Source organism: Rattus norvegicus, chromosome 13, assembly GCF_021556685.1.
Source record: "Rattus norvegicus strain SHRSP/BbbUtx chromosome 13, alternate assembly SHRSP_T2T, whole genome shotgun sequence".
NCBI lineage: Eukaryota > Metazoa > Chordata > Mammalia > Rodentia > Muridae > Rattus > Rattus norvegicus.
Window position 1 is genome coordinate 53,778,761 of NC_141546.1, and position 26,342 is coordinate 53,805,102.

At 39.2% G+C, this 26,342-nt stretch overlaps 1 protein-coding gene across 15 annotated transcripts in view; it reads right to left on the minus strand.

Moving 5' to 3' along the window:
- The window catches only part of Cfhr2 (complement factor H-related 2), a 65,199-nt gene extending 41,824 nt beyond the window's left edge, over nucleotides 1–23,375 (minus strand). For 6 of the 15 annotated variants that reach the window (XM_087581678.1, XM_087581676.1, XM_087581672.1 and 3 more), the window contains exons 1-3: nucleotides 23,171–23,375; nucleotides 15,765–15,938; nucleotides 9,736–9,930 (exon numbers count right to left, since the gene is read on the minus strand). In XM_087581678.1, the coding sequence (XP_087437804.1) occupies nucleotides 9,736–9,930; nucleotides 15,765–15,938; nucleotides 23,171–23,246 (445 nt within the window). In that variant the 5' untranslated portion in view covers nucleotides 23,247–23,375. 15 annotated transcript variants of the gene reach the window in all.
- Nucleotides 23,376–26,342: the final 2,967 nt, after the last annotated feature.

The following is a 26,342-nucleotide window of genomic DNA, read 5'->3' on the forward strand; positions in this document are numbered from 1 at the left end:
ATCACATCCCAAGACCTTCTAGGTTTATATAATCTCATTAGAATACAGAAACACTTTGTATCACACTATGATCTGGTTGGAATATAAACAAGTCCTTAGTAAAAACCTTTAATTCCTAACAATGAAGGTAAGGCTCATGTGTAGAAGGAAGCAGCCATTTAGAAGAACGGGACCTCCATTGAAGGAATCTTAGAAAGGACTGAAAGAGCTTGAAGGGGCTTGAGACCCCATATGAACAACAATGCCAACTAACCAGAGCTTCCAGGACTAAGCCACTACCCAAAGACTGTACATGGACTGACCCTGGGCTCCAACCTCATAGGTAGCAATGAATAGCCTAGTAAGAGCACCAGTGGAAGGGGAAGCCCTTGGTCCTGCCAAGACTGAACCCCCAGTGAATGGATTGTTGGGGAGAGGGTGGTAATGGGGGGGGGAGAATGGGGAGGAGAACACCCGTACAGAAGGGGAGAGGGAGGGGTTTGGGGGGATGTTGGCCTGGAAACCAGGAAGGGGAATAACAATCGAAGTGTAAATAAGAAATACTCAAGTTAATAAGGATGGGAAAAAAAGAAGTGATGTCTAATTGAAAGGCTGACAAAGTAATGAATCAAAGAAAGACATGACAGAATAAGTCAGAGATAGGATATGCCCAACTCACTGAAGAACAACACAGGAAAGAGAGGTTTTGTAAGAGTAGAGACAGAGAGAGGGTGAGGTGGAGGTGGAGGGATAGAGGGAAGGGGAGGGGGAGGGGGAGAGGGAGAGGGAGAGGGAGAGAGAGCAGTTTTACTGGGACAATTTTACAGAGAAAGGACACAGGTGAAGACAGAATGAGCCGGAGAATGAGAAAGAGACAGAAGAGTAGAACATATTGCCAACATTAATATGAGGTCAAGCAGAGAAATTTAGTCCAATACCGAGAGAAGCAAAATTAAAGCAGTCAGTTTGGGAGATTAGATTTTACGGAGGCTAGAAGCTTTCAGGTCTAAGTCTAGAGAGATTTAAAACTGAGAAAGAAATGCTCTGGGTCTAGTCTAAGCCATTTATGTGGACAGCTTTGGACAGCTCTAATCTCATCCTTTCATTTGATGAAATAAAAGCTATATTTACGAGAGCTGGTCACAGACTGAAGAAGGGAACAAAAGGAATGATGATCGCCCTCAGATGATCACAACTGATTCTGTCTGGGATTATGGTCATATATGTACACTAAATTTTCTTCCTTTTTAAAAATGAATTTAATTATGTGCTTTTACATTTCAACCACAGCTTCTTCTCTCTCTGCTCATATTAGCTCTCCCACACTTCTCCTTTACCCTAGATCCATACCTCTGTCCCTCCCCCATTTAGTCTTAAGACAAGAGCAGGTATTCAGACAGGACAAAACAATACACAATAACTAAGGGAAAAGCCCTCATAATGAGGCTGGACATGGAACCTAATAGGAGGAAAACAGTTTCAAGATCAGGCAAAAGAATCAGATATGCACTCACTCCCAGCGTTAATCATCCAGCCATCAGCCATAACATATAATTAGAGGACCTGGTTCAGATTCATTCATGCCCACTGGTTGCTGCTTCAGTCTCTGTGAGTCCATGTGAACTCTGCTGAGTTGATTCAATGGACCATGTTTTCCTGGTGTCCTCCATACCTCTGACCACTACAATCTTTCTTCCTCCTGTTCCTCAGGGTCCCCCAGTCTCCTACAGGAAGAACTTAATGGAAACTACAATTTAGAGTCTTTTTTAATAATGTCTGGCTGTGGGTTTTCTGTACCTGTTACCACCAGTTGTCAGAGAAAGCCTATCTGTTGACAACTGGACAAGTACCTGTTCTATGAGTGTACCAGAATATTATTAGAAATAATTTCATTGATTTTTTTGTCCTATTATGTTTTGTTCTATGCTAGGTCCCTGGGATATCCAGTCTCTGTTTTCTGGTCCTCCAGATAGTGTAGGGCATGGACTTCCTTTTGTGACCTGGGCCCCAAATTATATCAAACATTGGTTGGCTTGTCCCACATGTTCTGTGCTCAACTGGCAGCAGGAAAGATTGTAGGTGGGGGATTTTGTGGCTGGGTTGGTTTCCAGTTTTCTCTTTCCTGCAGAGTACCTTCTGGAGCCAAAGAGACTAGAGTGTAGGGTGAAGGCTCCAAGCTTACATCAGCTTGATCTTCCTACCAATTCAGTGAGCTGAATGGATTTTGTCCTTAGCAATGGGGCCCTGCTTTAAGTTTTAAGAGGTTGCTCTTCTGTCCTAATGTCAGTGTGGATTACTGAAGATGTCTAAGTGCTATCCTTAGCCAATGACTCAACTGATATAACACAGTACCACCACTAAAAGTCTTGTCTGGCTATGAAATTGGCCAGTTCAGACTCTATATTTTTCATTACTAGAAGTTCTTCCTAGGGTCACCCTCATAGATTGCAGAAACTTCCACTGCACTAGGTTTCTACACTGACTCACCACAAAGACCCCCCCAATTCTAGTTGTTCCTTTCATGCTTCTTCCCTCCGTTCTTCTCTAGCCTACCTGTTCCCTCCTGTCCTTGTCCCCAGAGTCCCCAGTCCACCAGCAGAATTTCTTCTATTTCTCCTTCACGAGTAGATTCATGTTTTCTCTCTGTAGAAATCCTTCCTATTTACCTAACCTTTCTGAACCAAGGATTGCAGCTTGGTTATCATTTACTTAATATCTAATATCTGTTAAATGGTAAAACCATGCCAGGAAGCTTGGTAAGGTAGAGAAGGTGGAGACCTGGACTTGGTCTGCACGTACCTGAGTCTTACGGAACTCCCTGCAATCTGCCAGAACCTGGCCTGCAACACATGCCTCACTTCTCACACAAGGAAATGTGATCTATGGTCACATAGGCCCAGAACAGAGTTCTCTATGCTAATGAGGTATCTAGAGGCCCTGAGGGTTTAGCCAATAAGCTTCTCTTCTGAGACTTTCCTCCCTGCAAATGTATTTAATCTCAGGTTCACTCTGAGAAGGGAGTACTGTTTAGTTATGCACCCATTTTCTGCCATGAACAGTCAATAGAGAGTTTAGATCTGTGGACTGTCTCTTTCATCACGATCCACCACGAGGAGCCACAGAGAAGGCATTCACTTACAGAGCCACAACTTAATTCTCTGATAAAAGGCTCCTCTGTGCTTCTGTCCTGCCTCTGCCAAGCTAAGGGCAACTAACACTGAGACAAGCCAGTGATCCTCTTTCCTAGATGCGGTCCCCAGCCTCTGGGTCCCTGACTCAGCTCTTCCATGACTCCCAGCAGTGCCTGGATGTCAAAGAGTCTGAGGAACCCATGTCCCCAGCCACACTGCAGGCCTGGGAACCCCCAAACTGACTCTGGTTTTTCCATATCTCAGACTGTGCTTTTCCACCCCTTGAACAGTATCTTGGTGCTTTTCTACAGCCAGGCACCTGCCCTGGCAGCAGCATGGGAGTAGCATAGTCAAACTCTGCATGTTCAGCCTCCTCATGGATGTGGACCGACAAATATCCACTTATAAATGAATATATGCTGTATTTGCATTTCTGGTCTGGGTCAACTCGGTCATGATGTTCTTTAATAGTTTCATTCACTTACCTGCAAATTTCATCATGGCATTTTAAAAAGATGTGCTTGTATTTCCATGTTTACTATTCTAAAAGCCAAAATATTTACAACAGAAAAGAGGGGAAAAGGCAGTACATTTGTACAATGTAATATTATTTATAGTTAGAAACAGAAAAAAATTTGTCATTTCCCATAAGTTGGCAAATAAATGAATATTTGAAAATACTGTGGCATTTTGCTAACTGTTGAAGAAAACATTGTTGTGGAAATGTACCACATTTTCTTTCTTCTGTTGAGGAACATCTAGGTTGTTTCCCGTTTCTGGATATTATGAAGAAAGCTCTTATGAACATAGTTGAGTCCTTGTATTAGGATGGAGTGTAGACCCAAGAGTTGTATAGCTAGGTCTTGAGGCAGATCCATTCCCAATTTTCTGAGGGTCCACCATATTGTTTTCCATACTGGCTGTGCAAGTTTTTACTCCATACAGCAAAGGAGGAGTGTTCCCCTTGTGCTACATCCTCATCAACATGAAGCTATCACATCTGTGTTGATCTTAGCCATTCTAGAGGTGGAAGATATAATCTCGAAGTAGTTTTTATTTTTATTTCTCCAATGGCGAAAATTGTTGAATATTATTTCAATATTAATTCAATTGGTGAATTGTTGCATATTGAAAAATACAAGAATTTTTCAGCCATTTGAGATTTCCCTATTGAGAATTCTCTGTTGCATATGTTTCTCATTTTAATTGGTTTGTTTAATTTTTAAAAATCTAGTTTCTTGAGTTCTTTATATATTCTTGATTTTTAAACCACTATTGGATGTGAAATTAATAACAGTGTTTTCACATTTTGTAGGTTATCGCTTTGTCTGATTGTTGACTGACAGTGTTCTTTGCTTTACTGAAGCTTTTTAGTTTCATGAGGTCCCAGTTATTAATTGTTGGTCTCAATGCATGTGATATTGGTGTTTTGTTCAGAAAGTTTTCTCCTGTGCCAATATGTTCGTAGCTATTCTCCAATTTCTCTTCTATCAGGTTCAGTGTGTCTGGTTTTATGTTGAGGTCTTTGATCTACTTGGACTTAAGTTCTGGGCATGGTGATAGTTATAGATCTGTTGGTATTCTGCAACATGCAGACATTCAGTTTCATCAGCACCATATGTTGAAGATGCTTTATTTTTTCCATAGCACATTTATTTTCAATACCACTGACATGAACACTAATCATATATGTACTAATTCTTGAATAAGAATTAGTTTTTAAAGACAAGTCCTTGAAATTTGAGCATAAAACCTGAGGACTCACTATACCTCTCCTGAGTATATACCCAAAAGATGCTCCAACATACAACAAAGACACATGCTCCACTATGTTCATAGCAGCCTTATTTATAATAGCCAGAAGCTGAAAGGACCCAGATGCTCTTCAACAGAGGAGTGGATTAGAAAAAGTGGTTAGGACAAAATGGCAACCAACAGATTGGGAAAAGGTCTTTACCAATCCTACAACAGAGAGAGGGCTTATATCCAAAACATACAAAGAACTCAAGAAATTAGACTGTAGGGAGACAAATAATCCTATTAAAAATGGGGTTCAGAGCTAAACAAAGAATTCACAGCTGAGGAATGCTGAATGGCTGAGAAATACCTAAAGAAATGTTCAACATCTTTAGTCATAAGGGAAATGCAAATCAAAACAACCCTGAGATTTCACCTCACACCAGTGAGAATGGCTAAGATCAAAAACTCATGTGACATCAAATGCTGGCGAGGATGTGGAGAAAGAGGAACATTCCTCCATTGTTGGTGGGATTGCAGACTGGTACAACCATTCTGGAAATCAGTCTGGAGGATCCTCAGAAAATTGGACATTGAACTACCTGAGGACCCAGCTATACCTCTCTTGGGCATATACCAAAAAGATGCCCCAACATATGAAAAAGACACGTGCTCCACTATGTTCATCGCAGCCTTATTTATAATAGCCAGAAGCTGGAAAGAACTCAGATGCCCTTCAACAGAGGAATGGATACAGAAACTGTGGTACATCTACACAATGGAATATTACTCAGCTATCAAAAACAATGACTTTATGAAATTCATAGGCAAATGGTTGGAACTGGAAAATATCATCCTGAGTGAGGTAACCCAATCACAGAAAAACACACATGGTATGCACTCATTGATAAGTGGATATTAGCCCAAATGCTTGAATTACCCTACATGCACAGAACATATGAAACTCAAGAAGGATGACCAAAATGCGAATGTTTCACTCCTTCTTTAAAAGGGAACAAGAATCCCCTTGGCAGGTAATAGGGAGTCAAAGATTAAAACAGAGGTAGAAGGAACACCCATTCAGAGCCTGCCCCACATGTGGCCCATACATATACAGCCACCCAATTAGACAAGATGGATGAAGCAAGGAAGTGCAGGCCGACAGGAACCGGATGTAGATCTCTCCTGAGAGACACAGCCAGAATACAGCAAATACATAGGCGAATGCCAGCAGCAAATTGCTGAACTAAGAATTGGACCACCGTCGAAGGAATCAGAGAAAGGACTGGAAGAGCTTGAAGGGGCTCAAGACCTCATATGAACAACATTGCCAACCAACCAGAATTTCCAGGGACTAAGCCACTACCCAAAGACTGACCCTGGGCTCCAACCTCATAGGTAGCAATTAATAGCCTAGTAAGAGCACCAGTGGAAGGGGAAGCCCTTGGTCCTGCTAAGACTGAACCTCCAGTGAACATGATTGTTGGGGGGAGGACAGTAATGGGGGGGAGGATGGGGAGGGGAACACCCACATAGAAGGGGAGGAGGAGGGGCTAGGGGGATGTTGACCTGGAAACTTTGAAAGGGAATAAGGATCGAAATGTAAATAAGAAACACTCAATTAATAAAGAAAAAAAAGTGGTACATCTACACAATGGAGTACTACTCACCTATCAAAAACAATGATTTCATGAAATTCATAGGCAAATGGAATGAACTAGAAAATATCATCCTAAGTGAGGTAACCCAATCACAGAAAAACACACTTGGTATGTACTCATTGATAAGTCGATATTAGCCCAAAAGCTGGAACTACCCAAGATGCAATCCATAGACCACAGGAGCTCAAGAAGAAGCATAACCAAAATGGGGATTCTCCCTTTTCTTAAAAGGGGAAAAATATCCATAGGAGGGGATATGGAAGCAAAGTTTAGAGCAGTGACTCAAGGAACGGCCATTCAGAGCCTGCCCCACATGTGGCCCATATATAGAGAGCTGCCAAAATGATATGATTGATGAAGCTAAAAATTGCATGCTGAAAGGGACCGGATCTTGATCTCTCCTGAGAGACACATCCAGAGCATGTCCAATACAGAGGTTAATGCTGGAAGAAACCACTGAACTGAGAACAGCAACACCCTGGGGGGAATTGGAGGAAGTATTGAAAGAGTTGAAGGAGCTTGCAACCCCATAAGAATAACAATGCCAACCAACCAGAGCTTCCAGGGACTAAAGCACTACTGAAAGACTATACATGGAGTGACCCAGGGCTCCAACTGCATATGTAGCAGAGAATAGCCTTGTTGGGGCACCAGTGGAAAGAGAAGCAGGTGGTCCTGCCAAGGTTGGACCCCCAGTGCAGGGGAATATTGGGGGTGGAAGTAAAGGAAATGGGTGGTGGGAATACCCATATGAGGGAGGGATAGGGTATGGGAACTTATGGACAGGAAACCAGGAAAGGGAATAACATTTTAAATGTAAGTAAAGAAGTATATCTAATAAAATATCTCTCTGTAGACTGGGAGAAAAAAGAAAAGAAAAACATTCAATGTAAAAGCTAGTTCTCATAATGTAAGTATAAATAAATGTTAAAATCTTGAATAAAAAGAATATGAGTGTGCAGCACTGTGCATATCTTTAAGATGTAAATGAAAGGGCATACAGAACCAAAATTTTTTTTAATTGATTCTTTGTGAGTTTCAGTTTATGGATCCCAACCCCACTCATCTCTGTCTCCTTTTATATCCACTGTTTGCTCTTGTAAACCCCCAAACAATAACAAAGGAGACAAAACGAAACAAAGCAAAACATTTAAAAATCTCATAATGGAAGTGGTATAGTCTGTCACAGTGTGTCCCATAGTATATAATTTTCTACATACATCTTTATAGGCAAATGTTTATTGCAATGAGTTATTGGTGTAGTTTGAGGCCTCTGGTTTCTCTTACACTATCAATATTATATTCTCATTGGGAGTCCTTTCAGATACACTATTGTTGCCCTGTGTCGTGGAGATCCTGCAGCTTCAGATCTGCAAAATCAGCCCTTTCTTATGCTCCAGCAGTTGACAGATGGGGAAGATTTTAGAGTGGGTTAATCTAAAGCCCTGGATTTGGTCCTAGAAGTTAGATAAGTTGGTCTTTCAGCTCACTGATCTGCACCAGAACCACCAGAGCATGCTCTCCAACACTGCCCTGGCTCGCATCTCTATTGCTACCACTGATGAAGGGCAGAGTTAAGTCTCCTGCATTCATGACCTCAGGACAGGCTCACCCAGAGCCAGCTCTGCTGTGCTGTTCAGGTGAGGCACAGGGTCCACTCTCTTGAGTGCTGCAGCTGGTGAGAGGCAGAACCAACTTTTCTGTTCTCATGACCCCAGGGACAGCTCTTCTGACAGCTTGAGTTTACTAGGGATGAGGGGTGGGTGAGGATATTAGCTCCATATCTAGGCCACTTCCCAGCAGACAAGTGGTGGGGCCAGCTTTGCTCAGCCTTTGGACATCGAAGTGGTCCCAGGTGGGAGACCAAAGGAGGTTCTTTAGTTGTAATATGAGCCACAGACAGCAACATAGAACCGTGTAGCAGCAAGACCGTGGACCCATACCTGGTCCTCAGCCACAGCATGGACTGGGATCTCACCATGGCCTCAGGTGCTTGGGCTAGCTATTTAAACACATTGTCCCTCTCTACCCTTGTTTCTCCAATTCCACATTTCCTTATAATGCTCAAATTGTTCTGCTTCTCCTTCTCTCCCATCTGTACCCCATATACTTGAGTATTGTAGTGGCTCCCACTGTGGACAAGTCATGTGACCAGCTGGGTTCCTCTTCTCTGAGTCATTTAAGATCTCTTTGAATTACTTGAGAAACAACAACAACAACAACATCAACAACACAAACTGAAAGCAATCTTCATAGATCTACACAGAAAGGAAAGATGCATAACTATGAAAAAGCAGTTTTTTTGTATAAATTAACAAAGACCCTAAAAGGAATATGTAATTTAAGATACAAATAAAACTAGCATGAAAGACTACTAAATTAAATTCAGTACATATTTTAAGATAATTAATAATAATCATACAAAATTCATTTCTTGAATATGTCAATGATGTGTGTTGCTATTATTACATTTGTTTAACTCTACACAGTACTTTTATAATTGTTCTGAATCAGATGACAAAGTGATTTCAAAGAATATAGTACTATAAATTAAAGTTTACTCAGTGTTTTGTTGAATTATTGCCTAACATTTGCTACATGTATTTGCTTTGCTATATACTTATCAAACACTTATCACTAAACAAACTTGAAGCAATGAGGGATTTGCCGTCGTTAATTTAATTGAGACAGGAAGTCATGGGCATCTTGTGATCTCAGAGCTGATCACTTACTGATAAGGATGCATTTGGGTGGAGGGGATCAACTACTCTCTGTACATTTAACTGTATCTGAACCATGTAACTGGTAGGAGCAAGAGTAAGACTTGACTTTTACAGACTGATTCTGTACATAGCTTCCTTTACATTATAAAATTCCTCCTTCTCTATATAAGGTGAACCGCATTGCCCTAAATTTTTAAGACGATAAGTTAAAAACATAAAATATTTATTCGAAAATTAAATTCAAATGTACTTCTCAATAGTTAAATGAGCATTGTGACATTAAAAATAAAACCAATACTCAATATTAAAAAGAGGAATTCATGTAGTTCCCAGTGTCCTGTGCTTTTCATGCAGAGCTGCTTGCAGAGGTCAGTTGTCTCTGGTCACAACCTCTTCTGTTGGTTAAATTTTTGTCACAAGAAATTTATCTCTAATTATGTATGTGTTCCTCTCTTTCCAAGTTTTGACAGAATTAAACATGATATAATATAGATATGGACTTACTGAGGCATGGGACTTCAGGCTCCCACCCTTGTCTTGTACAACGAAGGTAGTCCCAGTATGATCCTGAAGGTGTCAAAAACCCATTGTCACAGTAATAGCTGAACTCCTTTCCTATAGGTACTGGGAAGTAAGATCTACGTATGTTTTCATGATATAAATATCCATTTTTGAATTGTGGAAAATCGCAAGGTTCCACTTGCAATAAAAATTAAAACAGAAAAACACTTGATCAGTAAATTACATTCAGTTAGTTAAAATACCTATACAAGAAGGCAGAAGGCATTCAGGACAAGGAAACAAACAGAATTCTGACAACTGAGGTATATGAGGATGTCTTTTTCATACAGTCACATTATATCTTACAGCTTACCAGAGTAGTGGATTTGAGATATTTGTTAATATCTAATACAATAACTGTATATTTGTAATTTGAATGGGAGCTAAAATCTAAAGTGATCGGAATGTATTGAACTCAGCTTATAAGTTCATATTGATGTGCTGTATTGTTTACTGTTTTAACAAATTTTGTAGATGTTTCACTAATTTTTTCTTTATGTTTTTACTTAATAATAATTAGTACTTTTAATATCAGAATAGTATTCATTTTTCCATGAAGTATGATTGCTCATCAGATTACTCCATGCAATAGGTTAAAAAGAAAAATTTCATCAAATACCAATAAATGTACACAAAATTCCTATAGCTTTCTTATTCATTTCACTTTTGCTTTATAAGAGATTTTTAAGAATTTTGAAAATGCTTACCAATATAAATTCTTTTTATCCTCTGTTCTTCTTTAACAAAATTGAAAATTATATTTTTAATAGAACACCAATAAATTAAATTAGATTAATTTTTTGAATGATACCAAAAGAAGACAAGGTTTTTTTTAAGGTTTTATTTATTTATTTATTCTTATTTTTATCACAGCTTACAAGAGTATTCCCCTTGTGCACAGCTAGGCCCTAATCTTTTTTTTTTTTTTTATTAACTTGAGTATTTCTTATATACATTTCGAGTGTTATTCCCTTTCCCGGTTTCTGGGCAAACATCCCCCTCCCCCCTCCCCTTCCGTATGGGTGTTCCCCTCCCAACCCTCCCCCCATTGCCGCCCTCCCCCCACCAGTCTAGTTCACTGGGGGTTCAGTCTTAGCAGGACCCAGGGCTTCCCCTTCCACTGGTGCTCTTACTAGGATATGCATTGCTACCTATGAGGTCAGAGTCCAGGGTCAGTCCATGTATAGTCTTTAGGTAGTGGCTTAGTCCCTGGAAGTTCTGGTTGCTTGGCATTGTTGTACATATGGGGTCTCAAGCCCCTTCAAGCTCTTCCAGTTCTTTCTCTGATTTCTTCGACAGGGGTCCTATTCTCAGTTCAGTGGTTTGCTGCTGGCATTCGCCTCTGTATTTGCTGTATTCTGGCTGTGTCTCTCAGGAGAGATCTACATCTGGCTCCTGTCCGCCTGCACTTCTTTGCTTCATCCACCTTGTCTAATTGGGTGGCTGTATATGTATGGGCCACATGTGGGGCAGGCTCTGAATGGGTGTTCCTTCAGTCTCTGTTTTAATCTTTGCCTCTCTCTTCCCTGCCAAGGGTATTCTTGTTCCCCTTTTAAAGAAGGAGTGAAGCATTCACATTTTGATCATCCATCTTGAGTTTCATTTGTTCTAGGCATCTAGGGTAATTCAAGCATTTGGGCTAATAGCCACTTATCAGTGAGTGCATACCATGTATGTCTTTCTGTGATTGGGTTAGCTCACTCAGGATGATATTTTCCAGTTCCAACCATTTGCCTACGAATTTCATAAACTCGTTGTTTTTGATAGCTGAGTAATATTCCATGTGTAGATGTACCACATTTTCTGTATCCATTCCTCTGTTGAAGGGCATCTGGGTTCTTTCCAGCTTCTGGCTATTATAAATAAGGCTGCGATGAACATAGTGGAGCACGTGTCTTTTTTATATGTTGGGGCATCTTTTGGGTATATGCCCAAGAGAGGTATAGCTGGATCCTCAGGCAGTTCAATGTTCAATTTTCTGAGGAACCTCCAGACTGATTTCCAGAATGGTTGTACCAGTCTGCAATCCCACCAATAATGGAGGAGTATTCCTCTTTCTCCGCATCCTCGCCAGCATCTGCTGTCACCTGAGTTTTTGATGTTAGCCATTCTCACTGGTGTGAGGTGAAATCTCAGGGTTGTTTTGATTTGCATTTCCCTTATGACTAAAGATGTTGAACATTTCTTTAGGTGTTTCTCAGCCATTCGGCATTCCTCAGCTGAGAATTCTTTGTTTAGCTCTGAACCCCATTTTTTAATAGGGTTATTTGTCTCCCTGCGGTCTAACTTCTTGAGTTCTTTGTATATTTTGGATATAAGGCCTCTATCTGTTGTAGGATTGGTAAAGATCTTTTCCCAATCTGTTGGTTGCCGTTTTGTCCTAACCACAGTGTCCTTTGCCTTACAGAAGCTTTGCAGTTTTATGAGATCCCATTTGTCGATTCTTGATCTTAGAGCATAAGCCATTGGTGTTTTGTTCAGGAAATTTTTTCCAGTGCCCATGTGTTCCAGATGCTTCCCTAGTTTTTCTTCTATTAGTTTGAGTGTGTCTGGTTTGATGTGGAGGTCCTTGATCCACTTGGACTTAAGCTTTGTACAGGGTGATAAGCATGGATCGATCTGCATTCTTCTACATGTTGACCTCCAGTTGAACCAGCACCATTTGCTGAAAATGCTATCTTTTTTCCATTGGATGGTTTTGGCTCCTTTGTCAAAAATCAAGTGACCATAGGTGTGTGGGTTCATTTCTGGGTCTTCAATTCTATTCCATTGGTCTATCTGTCTGTCTCTGTACCAATACCATGCAGTTTTTATCACTATTGCTCTGTAATACTGCTTGAGTTCAGGGATAGTGATCCCCCCTGAAGTCCTTTTATTGTTGAGGATAGTTTTAGCTATCCTGGGTTTTTTGTTATTCCAGATGAATTTGCAAATTGTTCTGTCTAACTCTTTGAAGAATTCGATTGGTATTTTGATGGGGATTGCATTGAATCTGTAGATTGCTTTTGGTAAAATGGCCATTTTTACTATATTAATCCTGCCAATCCATGAGCATGGGAGATCTTTCCATCTTCTGAGGTCTTCTTCAATTTCTTTCTTCAGTGTCTTGAAGTTCTTATTGTACAGATCTTTTACTTGCTTGGCTAAAGTCACACCGAGGTACTTTATATTATTTGGGTCTATTATGAAGGGTGTCGTTTCCCTAATTTCTTTCTCGGCTTGTTTCTCTTTTGTGTAGAGGAAGGCTACTGATTTATTTGAGTTAATTTTATACCCAGCCACTTTGCTGAAGTTGTTTATCAGCTTTAGTAGTTCTCTGGTGGAACTTTTGGGATCACTTAAATATACTATCATATCATCTGCAAATAGTGATATTTGACTTCTTCTTTTCTGATCTGTATCCCCTTGACCTCCTTTTGTTGTCTGATTGCTCTGACTAGAACTTCAAGAACTATGTTGAATAAGTAGGGAGAGAGTGGGCAGCCTTGTGTAGTCCCTGATTTTAGTGGGATTGCTTCAAGTTTCTCTCCATTTAGTTTAATGTTAGCAACTGGTTTGCTGTATATGGCTTTTACTATGTTTAGGTATGGGCCTTGAATTCCTATTCTTTCCAGGACTTTTATCATGAAGGGGTGTTGAATTTTGTCAAATGCTTTCTCAGCATCTAATTAAATGATCATGTGGTTTTGTTCTTTCAGTTTGTTTATATAATGGATCACGTTGATGGTTTTCCTTATATTCAACCATCCCTGCATGCCTGGGATGAAGCCTACTTGATCATGGTGGATGATTGTTTTGAGGTGCTCTTGGATTCGGTTTGCCAGAATTTTATTGAGTATTTTTGCGTCGATATTCCTAAGGGAAATTGGTCTGAAGTTCTCTTTCTTTGTTGGGTCTTTGTGTGGTTTAGTTATAAGAGTAATTGTGGCTTCATAGAAGGAATTCGGTAGTGCTCCATCTGTTTCAATTTTGTGGAATAGTTTGGATAATATTGGTATGAGGTCTTCTATGAAGGTTTGATAGAATTCTGCACTAAACCCGAGAAGACAAGGTTTAAAGTATGAATACTATTACTAGCACAGTCTTCCAGCTAACAGGCCTGAGAAGAGAGCACTCTATATTTTAAGTAGAAAAGTTATTTAACGAACATACGTAGAGATTTGTCATCTTTATCTTATCCAGGAAAACATCACTAATTACACTGTGCAGTAACTCAAGCTCAGGCATTTTCAGGCCAGAGTCAGTCTGGATACATATTTAGGCATATTTGCATTCTAAAAATCAACTGTAATAGAGATTGAGACACACTATACCACACTGATTCCATACCTGTAATCATAAACTTACTCATAAGGCCATGGTAGGTGTGTCATAAGGTCTAGGCAGGAGGGTCTATATTCTGTTAGTAAGATGAATTGACATAATGTTGAGCAATCTTCCAAAAATATATGTTTGTATTTTTAGGCAACCAACAGCCTCAACATTAATCAGAGAAGCCTTCCCATTCTAGTAAACTATGATGGTTCTATGATTCCAGTAAAGAAAATACTGCAATAGGGAGAGTCTGTGCTCAGTATTAAATATGACAATTACAGCATCCACCTCATTGTTTAATAACATGTGGATGAAGTACAGAAAGATTCTTAGAGCTAGAATTTGTGATAGACCAATAATCTAATAATCATTAGACTGTTAACTATCTCCTGGACTCTACATAGCCAGTGTAATCATTAACTTTCAACAAGTACAGATATCACTATGAGTCTGCACAAGAATGGTTCAACAGCATCCAGGAATGACTGGAGTAAGATCTCAGGGAGCCATGGCCTTTACCTCTGAACTATTTCATGCTGACAGATGCTTGAAAAGGGGAATCAATTCTTTCCCTACTAGTGATTAACTCAGGTTCCAAAAGACAATTATAATAGAAGTGGTAAACCTGTGGACTGGGATAAACTAAATATATGATACTTTAAAGCTTAAACTTATGAAATGGGAAAAGGATAGACAAGGATGAAATATTATCTATATAGTTGGAGATATGTGAGAGAAGTGAGGAGATAGAACTTCCAGAATACACTACGTACATGGTAAATATGTACATTGTACATATGTACATTGTATTACAAGCCTAATTCTCTCTATGCAAACAAACAAAATAAACAAGCAAAATAAAACTATTGACGAATAAAAGGTCAAGGATCTCATCTTATTAATGCTTTTGTCTTTGTGTCAATATTACTGAAATAAATGAATTAGAAAAAAAGGAAGATTTATTTATAGTTCTGGTGACTTGAATTTCTTGTCAACTAGGTAGTCTCATCCCTTTATACCTGCCTGTGACCAAGAAGATAATTATGTCAGAGAGTGTGTTATAAAGCAAAGCTAATTGCTTCTTGTTCACCAGGGAACAGCTAGAAAGAATGATCAACATATAGCATACATCCCAGCGAAGTGTTCTGATGACTGACAGACAAAGCAATCTTTGACACCATTACTATGATGCATAGCCAGTAGCCAAGTCATCAAATTTGGCTGACAGAAATGTCAGACAACAAAGTTTCATTGTAAAGCAAATATTTTTGAAGGATATTTACTACAGTGCAAATAAATAAGTAAAATGAATTCCTATATGACAATATTCTTAACCAACAATTTTCTAAATTTCTTGAAAGTACTCATTAATATAAAACATACCTATGAATGTATAAATACATTTAGTAGATGTAGATTATGAATTATTTGTTTCCTAAATTATGTATTTAATATTACTTGATATCTTAAATTTTAATATTATTTAAAATATAGTATCAAATAAAATATTATTTTGAACAGTTGAGTATTTCTAAGGAATATACATGAATTAAAAGTCAAATATTTGCTGCTAATATATCTCCATTTATTAAATGTGTTTACATGTTAAAAAGCCTTATTTCAGTACTATGTGGATAAAATATTTGACTAAACCTTACAACTACATCTTGGAGCAGGAATCCATCCAGTACTTGTACACTTTGCAACAGTTCCCTGGGTTGTAGGGTAGAAGCCATCTGTACATTCATACTGTATTTCATCTTCAGCTGTGTAGTTAATCCTGTGAGGTGTGTAGTTACCATTTGGAATATGAGGAGCTATGCATTTCACTTCTAAAAAGAAACATATAAAATAATTAGAAATATTTCACCTGAGTACAATTTAGTATGAAAACTAAATGGCAGATACTATTTCTTTTTCTACTGAAAGCTATAAGAATCCCATTTAACAAGTCCACTTTCCTATTGTTGATGTATCACTCAGGCTTCTTCTCTTCCTCATGTATTTTTGCCTCTCTGATATAAATTTTTTTCTGTTAAAGCCATCACATATAGTACTTCATGATTATGATTCACATACCTGGCAGTAACTTCATCATACAGAACTTCAATGATTATTTCTATTTTCTAATTTTGAAATTGCTGTTCTCAAGTTTCATTGGGCCTATGTATTAATATTCACAAGGTCTAATTTATAAATAGCTATAAAGTTTTCACACCCCACCTTTTTAAATAAATGTGCCCTTTGACTTACACAGGAAAACTTACTGAATAAGAAAGCTATATCTTTCACCTTACAGGAAAATGTGAAATTCTTTACCTTTAAAATTAAAAAAAGAATCCCAACACATATCATAGATAAATCACATGAATCATGAATTAGTTTTTATTAATTAAAATAACTGCACAAAACACAGAGACTGGGATGGACAGGGAAAAATAGAATACAGATGACTGAAGAATGTGCAGAAGTCTTTCTTCATGAAGTTACATTATATCTTACAGCTTACTGGAGAAGTTGATCAGGGACATTTATTAATATCCAATACAATAATTACTGTTTTAAAATTGGGCCCACCTGAGCCTAGAGCTGGGGATGTTCCACAGCCCTCAGACACAAAACCTGCCTATAGAGAGCTGGTCTACCAGAAATGCTCTTCCTCCTAATCCCAAAGGTGAGACCCAACTTTCACTCCAGGGTTCTTACCTGTGACTGTGCAAAGAGAGTCACACTGAGTGTACTAGGCACAGGAACCATAGGGCAGCCTGAGACAGGACCCTTCCAGTCTCCATCTATGCCCAGACCTGGGGCTGTCCCACAACTCTCAGACCCAAAATTGACCCTGAGAGAGCTAGTCTCCCAGGAGCACTCTTACTCCTAAGATTACAGGCCTGCAGGCCCACAGGAGGGACATGCTCCAGTCAGAGACAGCAAGAACAACTAACATCAGAGATAACCAGATGGAAAGAGGCAAGTGCAAGAACCTAAGCAACAGAAACCAAGACTACTTGGCCTCTTCTGAACCCAGTTATTCTACTACAGCAAATATTGGATATGGCAACACAACAGAAAAGCAGGGTTTGGCTTTAAAATCACATCTCATGATGATGATAAAGGATTTTAAGAAGGACATAAATAACTCCCTTAAAGAAATATAGGAGAGAAGTGCGGACCATCCTGAGACTGCAGGGCAGACTGCAACTTTTACCCACATTTGCCCACATCCCTGGTCCAAGAGGAAATTGCATAGTGCCTCTGGACACAGGAATATAGGAACAGTTAGCGGAAGGTACCTGCGGTCCTGTTCTGCACCCAGAACTGAACTGAACTGGTCAAACAGCTCACTGTAACCAAATCCTGTGGGGGAGAGAGCTGGACCCTCAGAAGTGCAGACACTCATGAGAAATCAGAGGGGAATACCCTCTGCCCACATTTCTGACCCAAGAGGGAATCCCTTAGTGACATCTGTGCCCCCTGGAAGCAGGGGCAGGACCTTTGGATTCCTACCTGAGCCAAGAGCTGAAAGACAGTCACCAGGAGTGCCTACACACCTGAGAACAGAGCACCTGTTTCCAGAAATGGCTGAAGGAAAACAGGAAAACAGTTCTACTGGAGTGCTGACACAGAAGCCTAGCAGAGGGTCAAGCCACTGTCAGAAACAGCAAGACAAGCTGACACCAGAGACAACCTGATGGTGAGAGGCAAGCACAGGAACCTAAGCAACAGAAACTAAGAGTACCTGGAATCATCAGAGCCCAATTCTCCCAACAAAGAAAATACTGGATATCCAAACACACTGGAAAAGCAAGATCTGGATTTAAAATCACATTTTATCTTGTTGATGGAGGCTTTAAGAAGGTCATAAATAACTCCCTTAAGAGAAAATGTAGGACAACACAAGTAAACAAGTAGAAGCCCTTAAAGCAGAAACACTAAAATCCCTGAAGGAATTAGAGGAAAACACAACCAAACAGGTGAAGGAATGGAACAAAACTGTCCAGGATCTAAAAAAGAAATACAAACAAAGAAAGCACAAAGGGAGACAACTCTGGGGATAGAAAACCCAGGGAAGAGATCAGGAGTCATAGATGCAATCATCACCAACAGGATACAGGAGATAGAAGAGAGAATCTCAGGGGCAGAAGATACTATAGAAAAAGATCAACAAAACTGTCAAAGATAATGTAAAACACAAAAAGCTCCTAGCACAAAACTTCCAGGACACATAGGACACAATGAGAAGATTAAATCTAAGGATGTTAGGTATAGAAGAGACTGAAGACTCCCAAATTAAAGGGCCACTAAATATCTTCACCAAAATTATAGAAAACTTCTCTAACCTAAAGAAAGAGATGCCCATGAACATACAAGAAACCTCGAGAACTCCAAATAGATTGGACCAGAAGATAAATTTCTCCTGTCGCATAATAGTCAAAACACCAAATGCACAAAACAAAGAAAGACTATTAAAAGTAGTAACCACAAAAGGCCAAGTGACATACAAAGGCAGATCTATAAGAATTACACCAGACTTCTCACCAGACACTATGAAAGCCAGAAGGTCCTGGACAGATGTCACACAGACCCTAAGAGAACACAAATGCCATCCCAGGTTACTGTATCCTACAAAACTCTCAATTAACATAGATGGAGAAACCAAGATATTCCATGACAACACCAAATTTACACAATAACTTTCAAAAATCCAGTGCTACAAAGGATAATAAATGGTAAAGTCCAACATAAGGAGGCAAGCTACACCCTAGAAAAAGCAAGAAACTAATCATCTTGGCAACAAAACAAAGAGAAGAAAAGCACACAAACATAATCTCACATCCTAATATGAACATAACAGGAAGCAATAATCTCTATTCCTTAATATCTCTCAACATCAATGGCCTCAACTCCCCAGTAAAAAGACATAGATTAAAAAACTGGATATGCAACGAGGACCCTGCATTCTGCTGCCTACAGGAAACACACCTCAGAGACAAAGACAGACACCACCTCAGAGTGAAAGGCTAGAAAACAGCTTTCCAAGCAAATGGTCTGAAGAAGAAAGCTGGAGTAGCCATTCTAATATCGAATAAAATCAATTTTCAACTAAAAGTCATCAAAAAGGTAAGGAAGGACACTTCATATTCATCAAAGTAAAAATCCACCAAGATGAACTCTCAATCCTAAATATCTATGCCCCAAATGCAAGGGTACCTACATTCATAAGTGGAACTTCACTAAAGCTCAAAGCGCAAATTGTACCTTACACAGTAAGTGTGGGAGACTTCAGCACACCTCTCTCATCAATGGGCAGATCGTGGAAATAGAAACTAAACAGAGACACAGTGAAACTAACAGGAGTTATGAACCAAATGGATTTAACAGATATCTATAGAACATTTAATCCTAAACCAAAAGAATAAACCTTTTACTCAGTGTCTCCTCATACCTTCTTGAAAATTGACCATATAATAAGTCACAAAACTGACCCCACTGACATAAGAAGATTGAAATAATCACTTGTATCCTATCATATCACCATGGATTAAGGCTGGTCTCCAATAACAACAAAAACAGAAAGCCCACATACACATGGAAGCTGAACAATGCTCTACTCAATGTCAACTTGGTCACGGAAGACATACACAAGGAAATTAAAGCCTTTAGAATTTAAGGGAAATGATGGTACAACATACCCAAACTTATGGGACACAATGAAAGCAGTGCTAAGAGGAAAACTCATAGCTCTCAGTGCCTCCAAAAAGAAACTGGAAAGAGGACTTAATAGCTGCTTGACAGTATACTTGAACAAAGCTGTTCTGAAGCTCTAGAACAAAAAGAAGTAAATACATTCAAGAGGAGTAGGCTGCAGGAAATAATCATGCTCAGTGCTGAAATCAACCAAGTAGAAACAAAAGTACTGTACAAAGAATCAAAAACAAAATAAAAACAAAAACAAACAAAAAACTCAAACAGTAACTGATTCTTTGAGAATATCAACAAGATAGATAAACCCTTAGCCAGACTAACCAGAGCACACACAGTGAGTATCTAAATTAATGAAATCAGAAATGGAAAGGGATACATAACAATAGAAACTGAGGAAATTCAAAACATTATAAGATCCTAGTACAAAACCTATGTTCCAGAAAACTGAAAAATCTGCAGGGAATGGACAATTTTTTAGACAGATATCAGGTGCTATAGTTAAACCAGGATCAGATAAACCATCTAAACAGTTCCATAATTCCTAAAGAAATATAAGCAGTCTATCAGACCTTCAAAGAAGATCTCATGCCAATACTCTTCAAACTATTCCACCAAATAGAAACAGAAGAAACACTACCCAATTTGTCCTTTGAATCTACAATTATGCTTATATCTAAACCACACAAAGCCCCAACAAAGAAAGAGAACTTCAGACCAATTTCTCTCATGATTATTAATGCAAAAATCCTCAATAAAATTTACATAAACCAAATAAAAGAACACATGAAAACAATTATTCATCATAATCAAGTTGGCTTCATCCCAAGGATTCAGGGATGGTTCAATATAAGGAAATCCATAAATGTAATCTACTATATAAACAAACTCAAAGAAAAACATAATCATCTCATTAGATGCTGAGAAAGCATTTCACAAAATTCAACACCCCTTCATGATAACAATCTTGGAAATAATCAGGAATTCAAGACCCATACCTAAACATAATAAAAGCAATATACAGTAAGTCAGTAACCAACATCAAACTAAGCAGATAGAAACTTGAAGCAATCCCACTGAAATCAGGGATTAAAAAAGCTGCCTACTCTCTTCCTACCTATTTTACTGTTACTTGAAGTTTTAGCCAAAACAATTAGACAACAAAGGCAGTTAAAGGGATACAAATTGAAAAGGAAGAAGTCAAAATATTGCTATTTGCAGATGATAAGATAGTTTACTTAAGTGACATCAAAATTCTACCAGAGAACTCTCAACCTGATAAACAGTTGTTTATCAACAAAGTGGCTGGACATAAAATTAACTCCAACAAAAACAAAGAACTCAAGAAGTTAGGCTCCAGAAGATCAAATACCCCTATTAAAAATGGGGTAGAGAGCTAAACATAGAATTCTCAACTGAGGAATATCGAATGACTGAGAAGTACCTAAATAATGTTCAACATTTTTAGTCATCAGGGAAATGCAAATCAAAACAACCCTGAGATTCCACCTCATACTAGTCAGAATGGCTAAGATCAAAAACTCAGGTGACAGCAGATGCTGGTGAGGATGTGGAGAAAGAGGAACACTCCTCCACTTTTAGTGGGATACAATCTGGTACAATCACTCAGGTAATCAGTCTGGAGGTTCCTCAGAAAATTGGACATAATACTACCTGACGACCGAGCTATACCACTCCTGGGCATATACCCAAAAGATGCTCCAACCTATAACAAGGACACCTGCTTGGCTATGTTCATAGCAGCCTTATTTATAATAGCCAGAAGCTGGATACAACCCAGATTTCCTTCAACAGAGGAATGGATACAGAAAATGTGTTACATTTACACAATGGAGTACTACTCAGCTACTAAAAACAATGACTTCATGAAATTCATAGGTGAATGGATGGAATAGAAAATATCACCCTAAGTGAGGTAACCCAATCACAAAAAAACCACACATGATATGCACTCTCTGATATCATTCATTGATATTAGCCCAAAAGCTCGGAACACCCAAGATACTATTTACAGACTACATGAAGCTCAAGTAGGAAGACCAAAGTGTGGTTGCTTCAGTCCTTCTTATAAGTGGGGACAAAATCCTTACAGGAGGAAATAAAGGGACAAAGAATGGAGCAGAGACTGAAGGAAAGGCCATCCAGAGGCTGCCCCACCTAGGGATCCACCCTATCTGCTGACACCAAACCCAGACACTAGTGTTGATGCCAAGAAGTGCTTACTGACAGGAGCCCAGTATAATTGTCCCCTGAGAGACTCTGCCAGAGCTGGACCAATACAGATGTACATGTACATAGCCAAACACTGGACTGAGCATAGGGACCCCAATGTGGAAGTTAGGGCAAGAACGTGTTTGCAATCTCATAGGAGTAACAAGAATATCAATCAACCAGAATCTCCAGTGCTCCCAGGGACTAAACCACCAACCAAACAGTAAACAGAAGTACTCATGGCTCTAGCTTGATATGTAGCAGAGGTTACCTCATCTGGCATTACTGGGAGGGGAGCTCCTTGGTCCTGTAGAGACTTGATGACCTAGGATAGAGGAATGCTAGACTGCTGACGCAGGAGTGAATATTCAGGTAGGGGAGCATAGAGGCAGGGGGAGGAAGGAGGCAATAGGGTGCATGTGGGGGATAACATTTGAAATGTAAGTAAATAAAATAACCAATAAAAAAGAGAGAAATTTTGGTTCTGTGCTCATTAAAAAAGAATGGATATTGATCTATATTTACCATCCTGCACAGAACTCAGGTCCAAGTGAATCAAAGTCCTAAACATAAAACCGGAACCATTGAACTTAATAGAAGAGAAAGAATAGCTGTGAACTCAATGGGACAGGAGAGAGCTTCTGAAACAGAACTCTGATAATATAGGTACTAAGAGCAAAAAAAATCATTAAATGGAACCGCATAAAACTGAGAAGCGTCTGTAAGGCAAAGGGCATTGTCCATAAGGCAAAATGCAGGATACAGACTGGGAAAGTTTTTTCACCCACTCCATATCTAACAAAGGCCTAATATCCAAAATTTGCAAAGAACAAAAGAAAATAGACATCAACAAACCAAAATCCCGATTAAAAGTGGGGTACAGAGTTTTAGAGGACAGTGAAAAACTCATTTCATCAAATCTTATTCCTTGATTGCTTACAAGAAACTTCATAAAACAATTAGTTTTATCATTAAAATGTTCTTTAATTTTTCATTAAAATATCTTATATCTTTTCTATTTCCAATATTTTATAACAAATTAAAAGCAAATAAAAAGTATTCTCATAAACAAACAACAGAAAAATATATTTGACTAAAAGATGCATATTTCAAATCTGTGTCTGCTTACCTACTTCACCTTTGGCAGTAGAGAGCCACGAGGTTAGGAAGATACTGGCAAAGAGCAATAGGATACAGAACCTCATCTTCAGAAGCTTAAAGCACTCCAGCCTTGGTGCTGCTTCTGGGAATCCTGTAGTTAACAGTGCTGTGTATGACTGAGTTTCAGAGCATTAGCAGCGGTTAGTTTGGTAAATATTAAAGTTCACAAGGGAGGGGCAAAATAAACAAACAATGTCCAATCAATGTTTGCACATGAACACTTTGAGTTATGTTTATCGAACAATATAATGGCGTTCAGTTTCTTTGTGCCTGACTTCTAGTCAGCCAAACTGATTTTGAAAGGAAATAGATTAGATTTTTGTTCCTTCCTATAGGCATGATAGTTGGGTAGGACTGTTGGTTGTTTCTCTTATTGGACAGCTGGTATGGCAACTGCTGGTACCATAAATGCTGGTCCTTAGGGAGGAGGCTTTGAGAACAGCTCCAGCTCAGGGATCTTTGGAGCTTGTGATAAAGAACATGTCTTCAGCAATGATAGCTTACTTTCCACCTCTTGGGAACGATCAACTGCAATAGCATTAATCAGTTATGTTCTGGGTTCTATTAAGACAATCCTGACCAAGAACTCTAATGTGTGCTTCTCTTGCCTAGTGTTGGTGTAGATTTTAGATGATTTTTGGTTTGTTGAGAGCCTAGGGTAGAAAATTTTATTTTTTACATTCGTATATATTCACATGCAGAATTACATGAATTACAGTTTATTAGGGGATGATAGTTCAGAATATGATTTTCTAAAGAGTATCCCATAATTTTCTCCCTCCTTCTATATTTCTCTTTCCTGTCTTCCAAATTACACTTTTCTCCTTTTCCCTTCATTTCCTCACTTAGATTATTTTTACCTAAGTATTCACATTTCTTTTTTTTTCATCTTTATTAACTTGGGTATTTCTTATTTACATTTCCATTGTTATTCCGTTTCCCAGTTTCCGGGCCAACATCTCCCCTAGCCCCCACTCTCCTTCTATATGGGTACTCCCCTCCCCATACTCCCCCCCATTAACACCCTCCCCCCAGCATTCACGTTCACTGGTGGTTCGGTCTTGGCAGGACCAAGGGCTTCCCCTTCCATGGTGCTCTCACTAGGCTATTCATTGCTACCTATGAGGTTGGAGCCCAGGGTCAGTCCATGTATAGTCTTTGGGTACTGGCTTAGTCCGTGGAAGCTCTGGTTGGTTGGCATTGTTGTTCATGTGGGGTCTCAAACTCCTTCAAGCTCTTTCAGTCCTTTTTCTGATTCCTTCAACGGGGGTCCCGTTCTCAGTTCAGTGGTATAATGATGGCATTCGCCTATGTATTTGCTGTATTCTGGCTGTGTCTCTCAGGAGAGATCTACATCCAGTTCCTGTCGGCCTGCACTTCTTTGCTTCATCCATCTTATCTAGTTTGGTGGCTGTGTATGTATGGGCCACATGTGGGGCAGGCTCTGAATGGGTGTTCCTTCTGCCTCTGTTCTAAACTTTGCCTCCCTATTCCCTGCCAAGGGTATTCTTGTTCCCTTTTAAAGAAGGAGTGAAGCATTCACATTTTGGTCCTCCTTCTTGACTTTCATGGGTTCTGTGCATCTAGGGTAATTCAAGCATTTGGGCTAATAGCCACTTATCAATGAGTGCATACCATGTGTGTTTTTCTGTGATTGGGTTACCTCACTCAGGATGATATTTTCCAGTTCCCTCCATTTGCCTATGAATTTCATAAAGTCATTGTTTTTGATAGCTGAGTAATATTCCATTGTGAAGATGTACCACATTTTCTGTATCCATTCCTCTGTTGAAGGGCATCTGGGTTCTTTCCAGCCTCTGGCTATTATAATTAAGGCTGCTATGAACATAGTGGAGCACGTGTCTTCGTTATATGTTGGGGCATCTTATAGATATATCCTCAGGTAGTTCATTGTCCAATTTTCTGAGGAACCTCCAGACTGATTTCCAGAATGGTTGTACCAGTCTGCAATCCCACCAATAATGGAGGAGTGTTCCTCTTTCTCCACATCCTCGCCAGCATTTGCTGTCACCTGAGTTTTTGATCTTAGCCATTCTCATTGGTGTGAGGTGAAATCTCCTGCTTGTTTTGATCTGCATTTCCCTTATGACTAAAGATGATGAACATTTCTTTAGGTGTTTCTCAGCCATTCGGCATTCCTCAGCTGTGAATTCTTTATTTAGCTCTGAACCCCATTTTCTAACTTCTTAAGTTCTTTGTATATCTTGGATAAAAGCCCTCTGTCTGTTGTAGGATTGGTAAAGATCCTTTCCCAATCTGTTGGTTGCGGTTTTGTCCTAACCACAGTGTCCTTTGCCTTACAGAAACTTTGCAGTTTTATGAGATCCCATTTGTCGATTATTGATCTTGGACCATAAGCCATGGTGTTTTGATCAGGAAATTTTTTCCAGTGCCCATGTGTTCGGGATGCTTCCCCAGTTTTTCTTCTATTAGTTTGAGTGTATCTGCTTTGATGTGGAGGTCCTTGATCCACTTGGACTTAAGCTTTGTACAGGGTGATAAGCATGGATCGATCTGCATTCTTCTACATGCTGACCTCCAGTTGAACCAGCACCATTTGCTGAAAATGCTATCTTTTTTCCATTGGATGGTTTTGGCTGCTTTGTCAAAAATTAAGTTATCATAGGTGTGTGTGTTCATTTCTGGGTCTTCAATTCTATTCCACTGGTTTATCTCTCTGTCTCTGTACCAATACCATGCAGTTTTTATCACTATTGCTCTGTAATACTGCTTGAGTTCAGGGATAGTGATTCTCCCAGAAGTTCTTTTATTGTTGAGGATAGTTTTAGCTATTCTGAGTTTTTTCTTATTCCAGATGAATTTGCAAATTGTTCTGTCTAACTCTCTGAAGAATGGATTGGTATTTTGATGGGGATTGCATTGAATTTGTAGATCGCTTTTGGCAAAATGGCAATTTTTACTATATTAAACCTGCCAATCCATGAGCATGGGAGATCTTTCCATCTTCTGAGGTCTTCTTCAATTTCTTTCTTCAGAGTCTTGAAGTCCTTGTCATACAGATCTTTTACTTGCTTGGTTAAAGTCACACCGAGGTATTTTATATTATTTGGGACTATTATGAAGGCTGTCGTTTCCCTAATTTCTTTCTCAACTTGTTT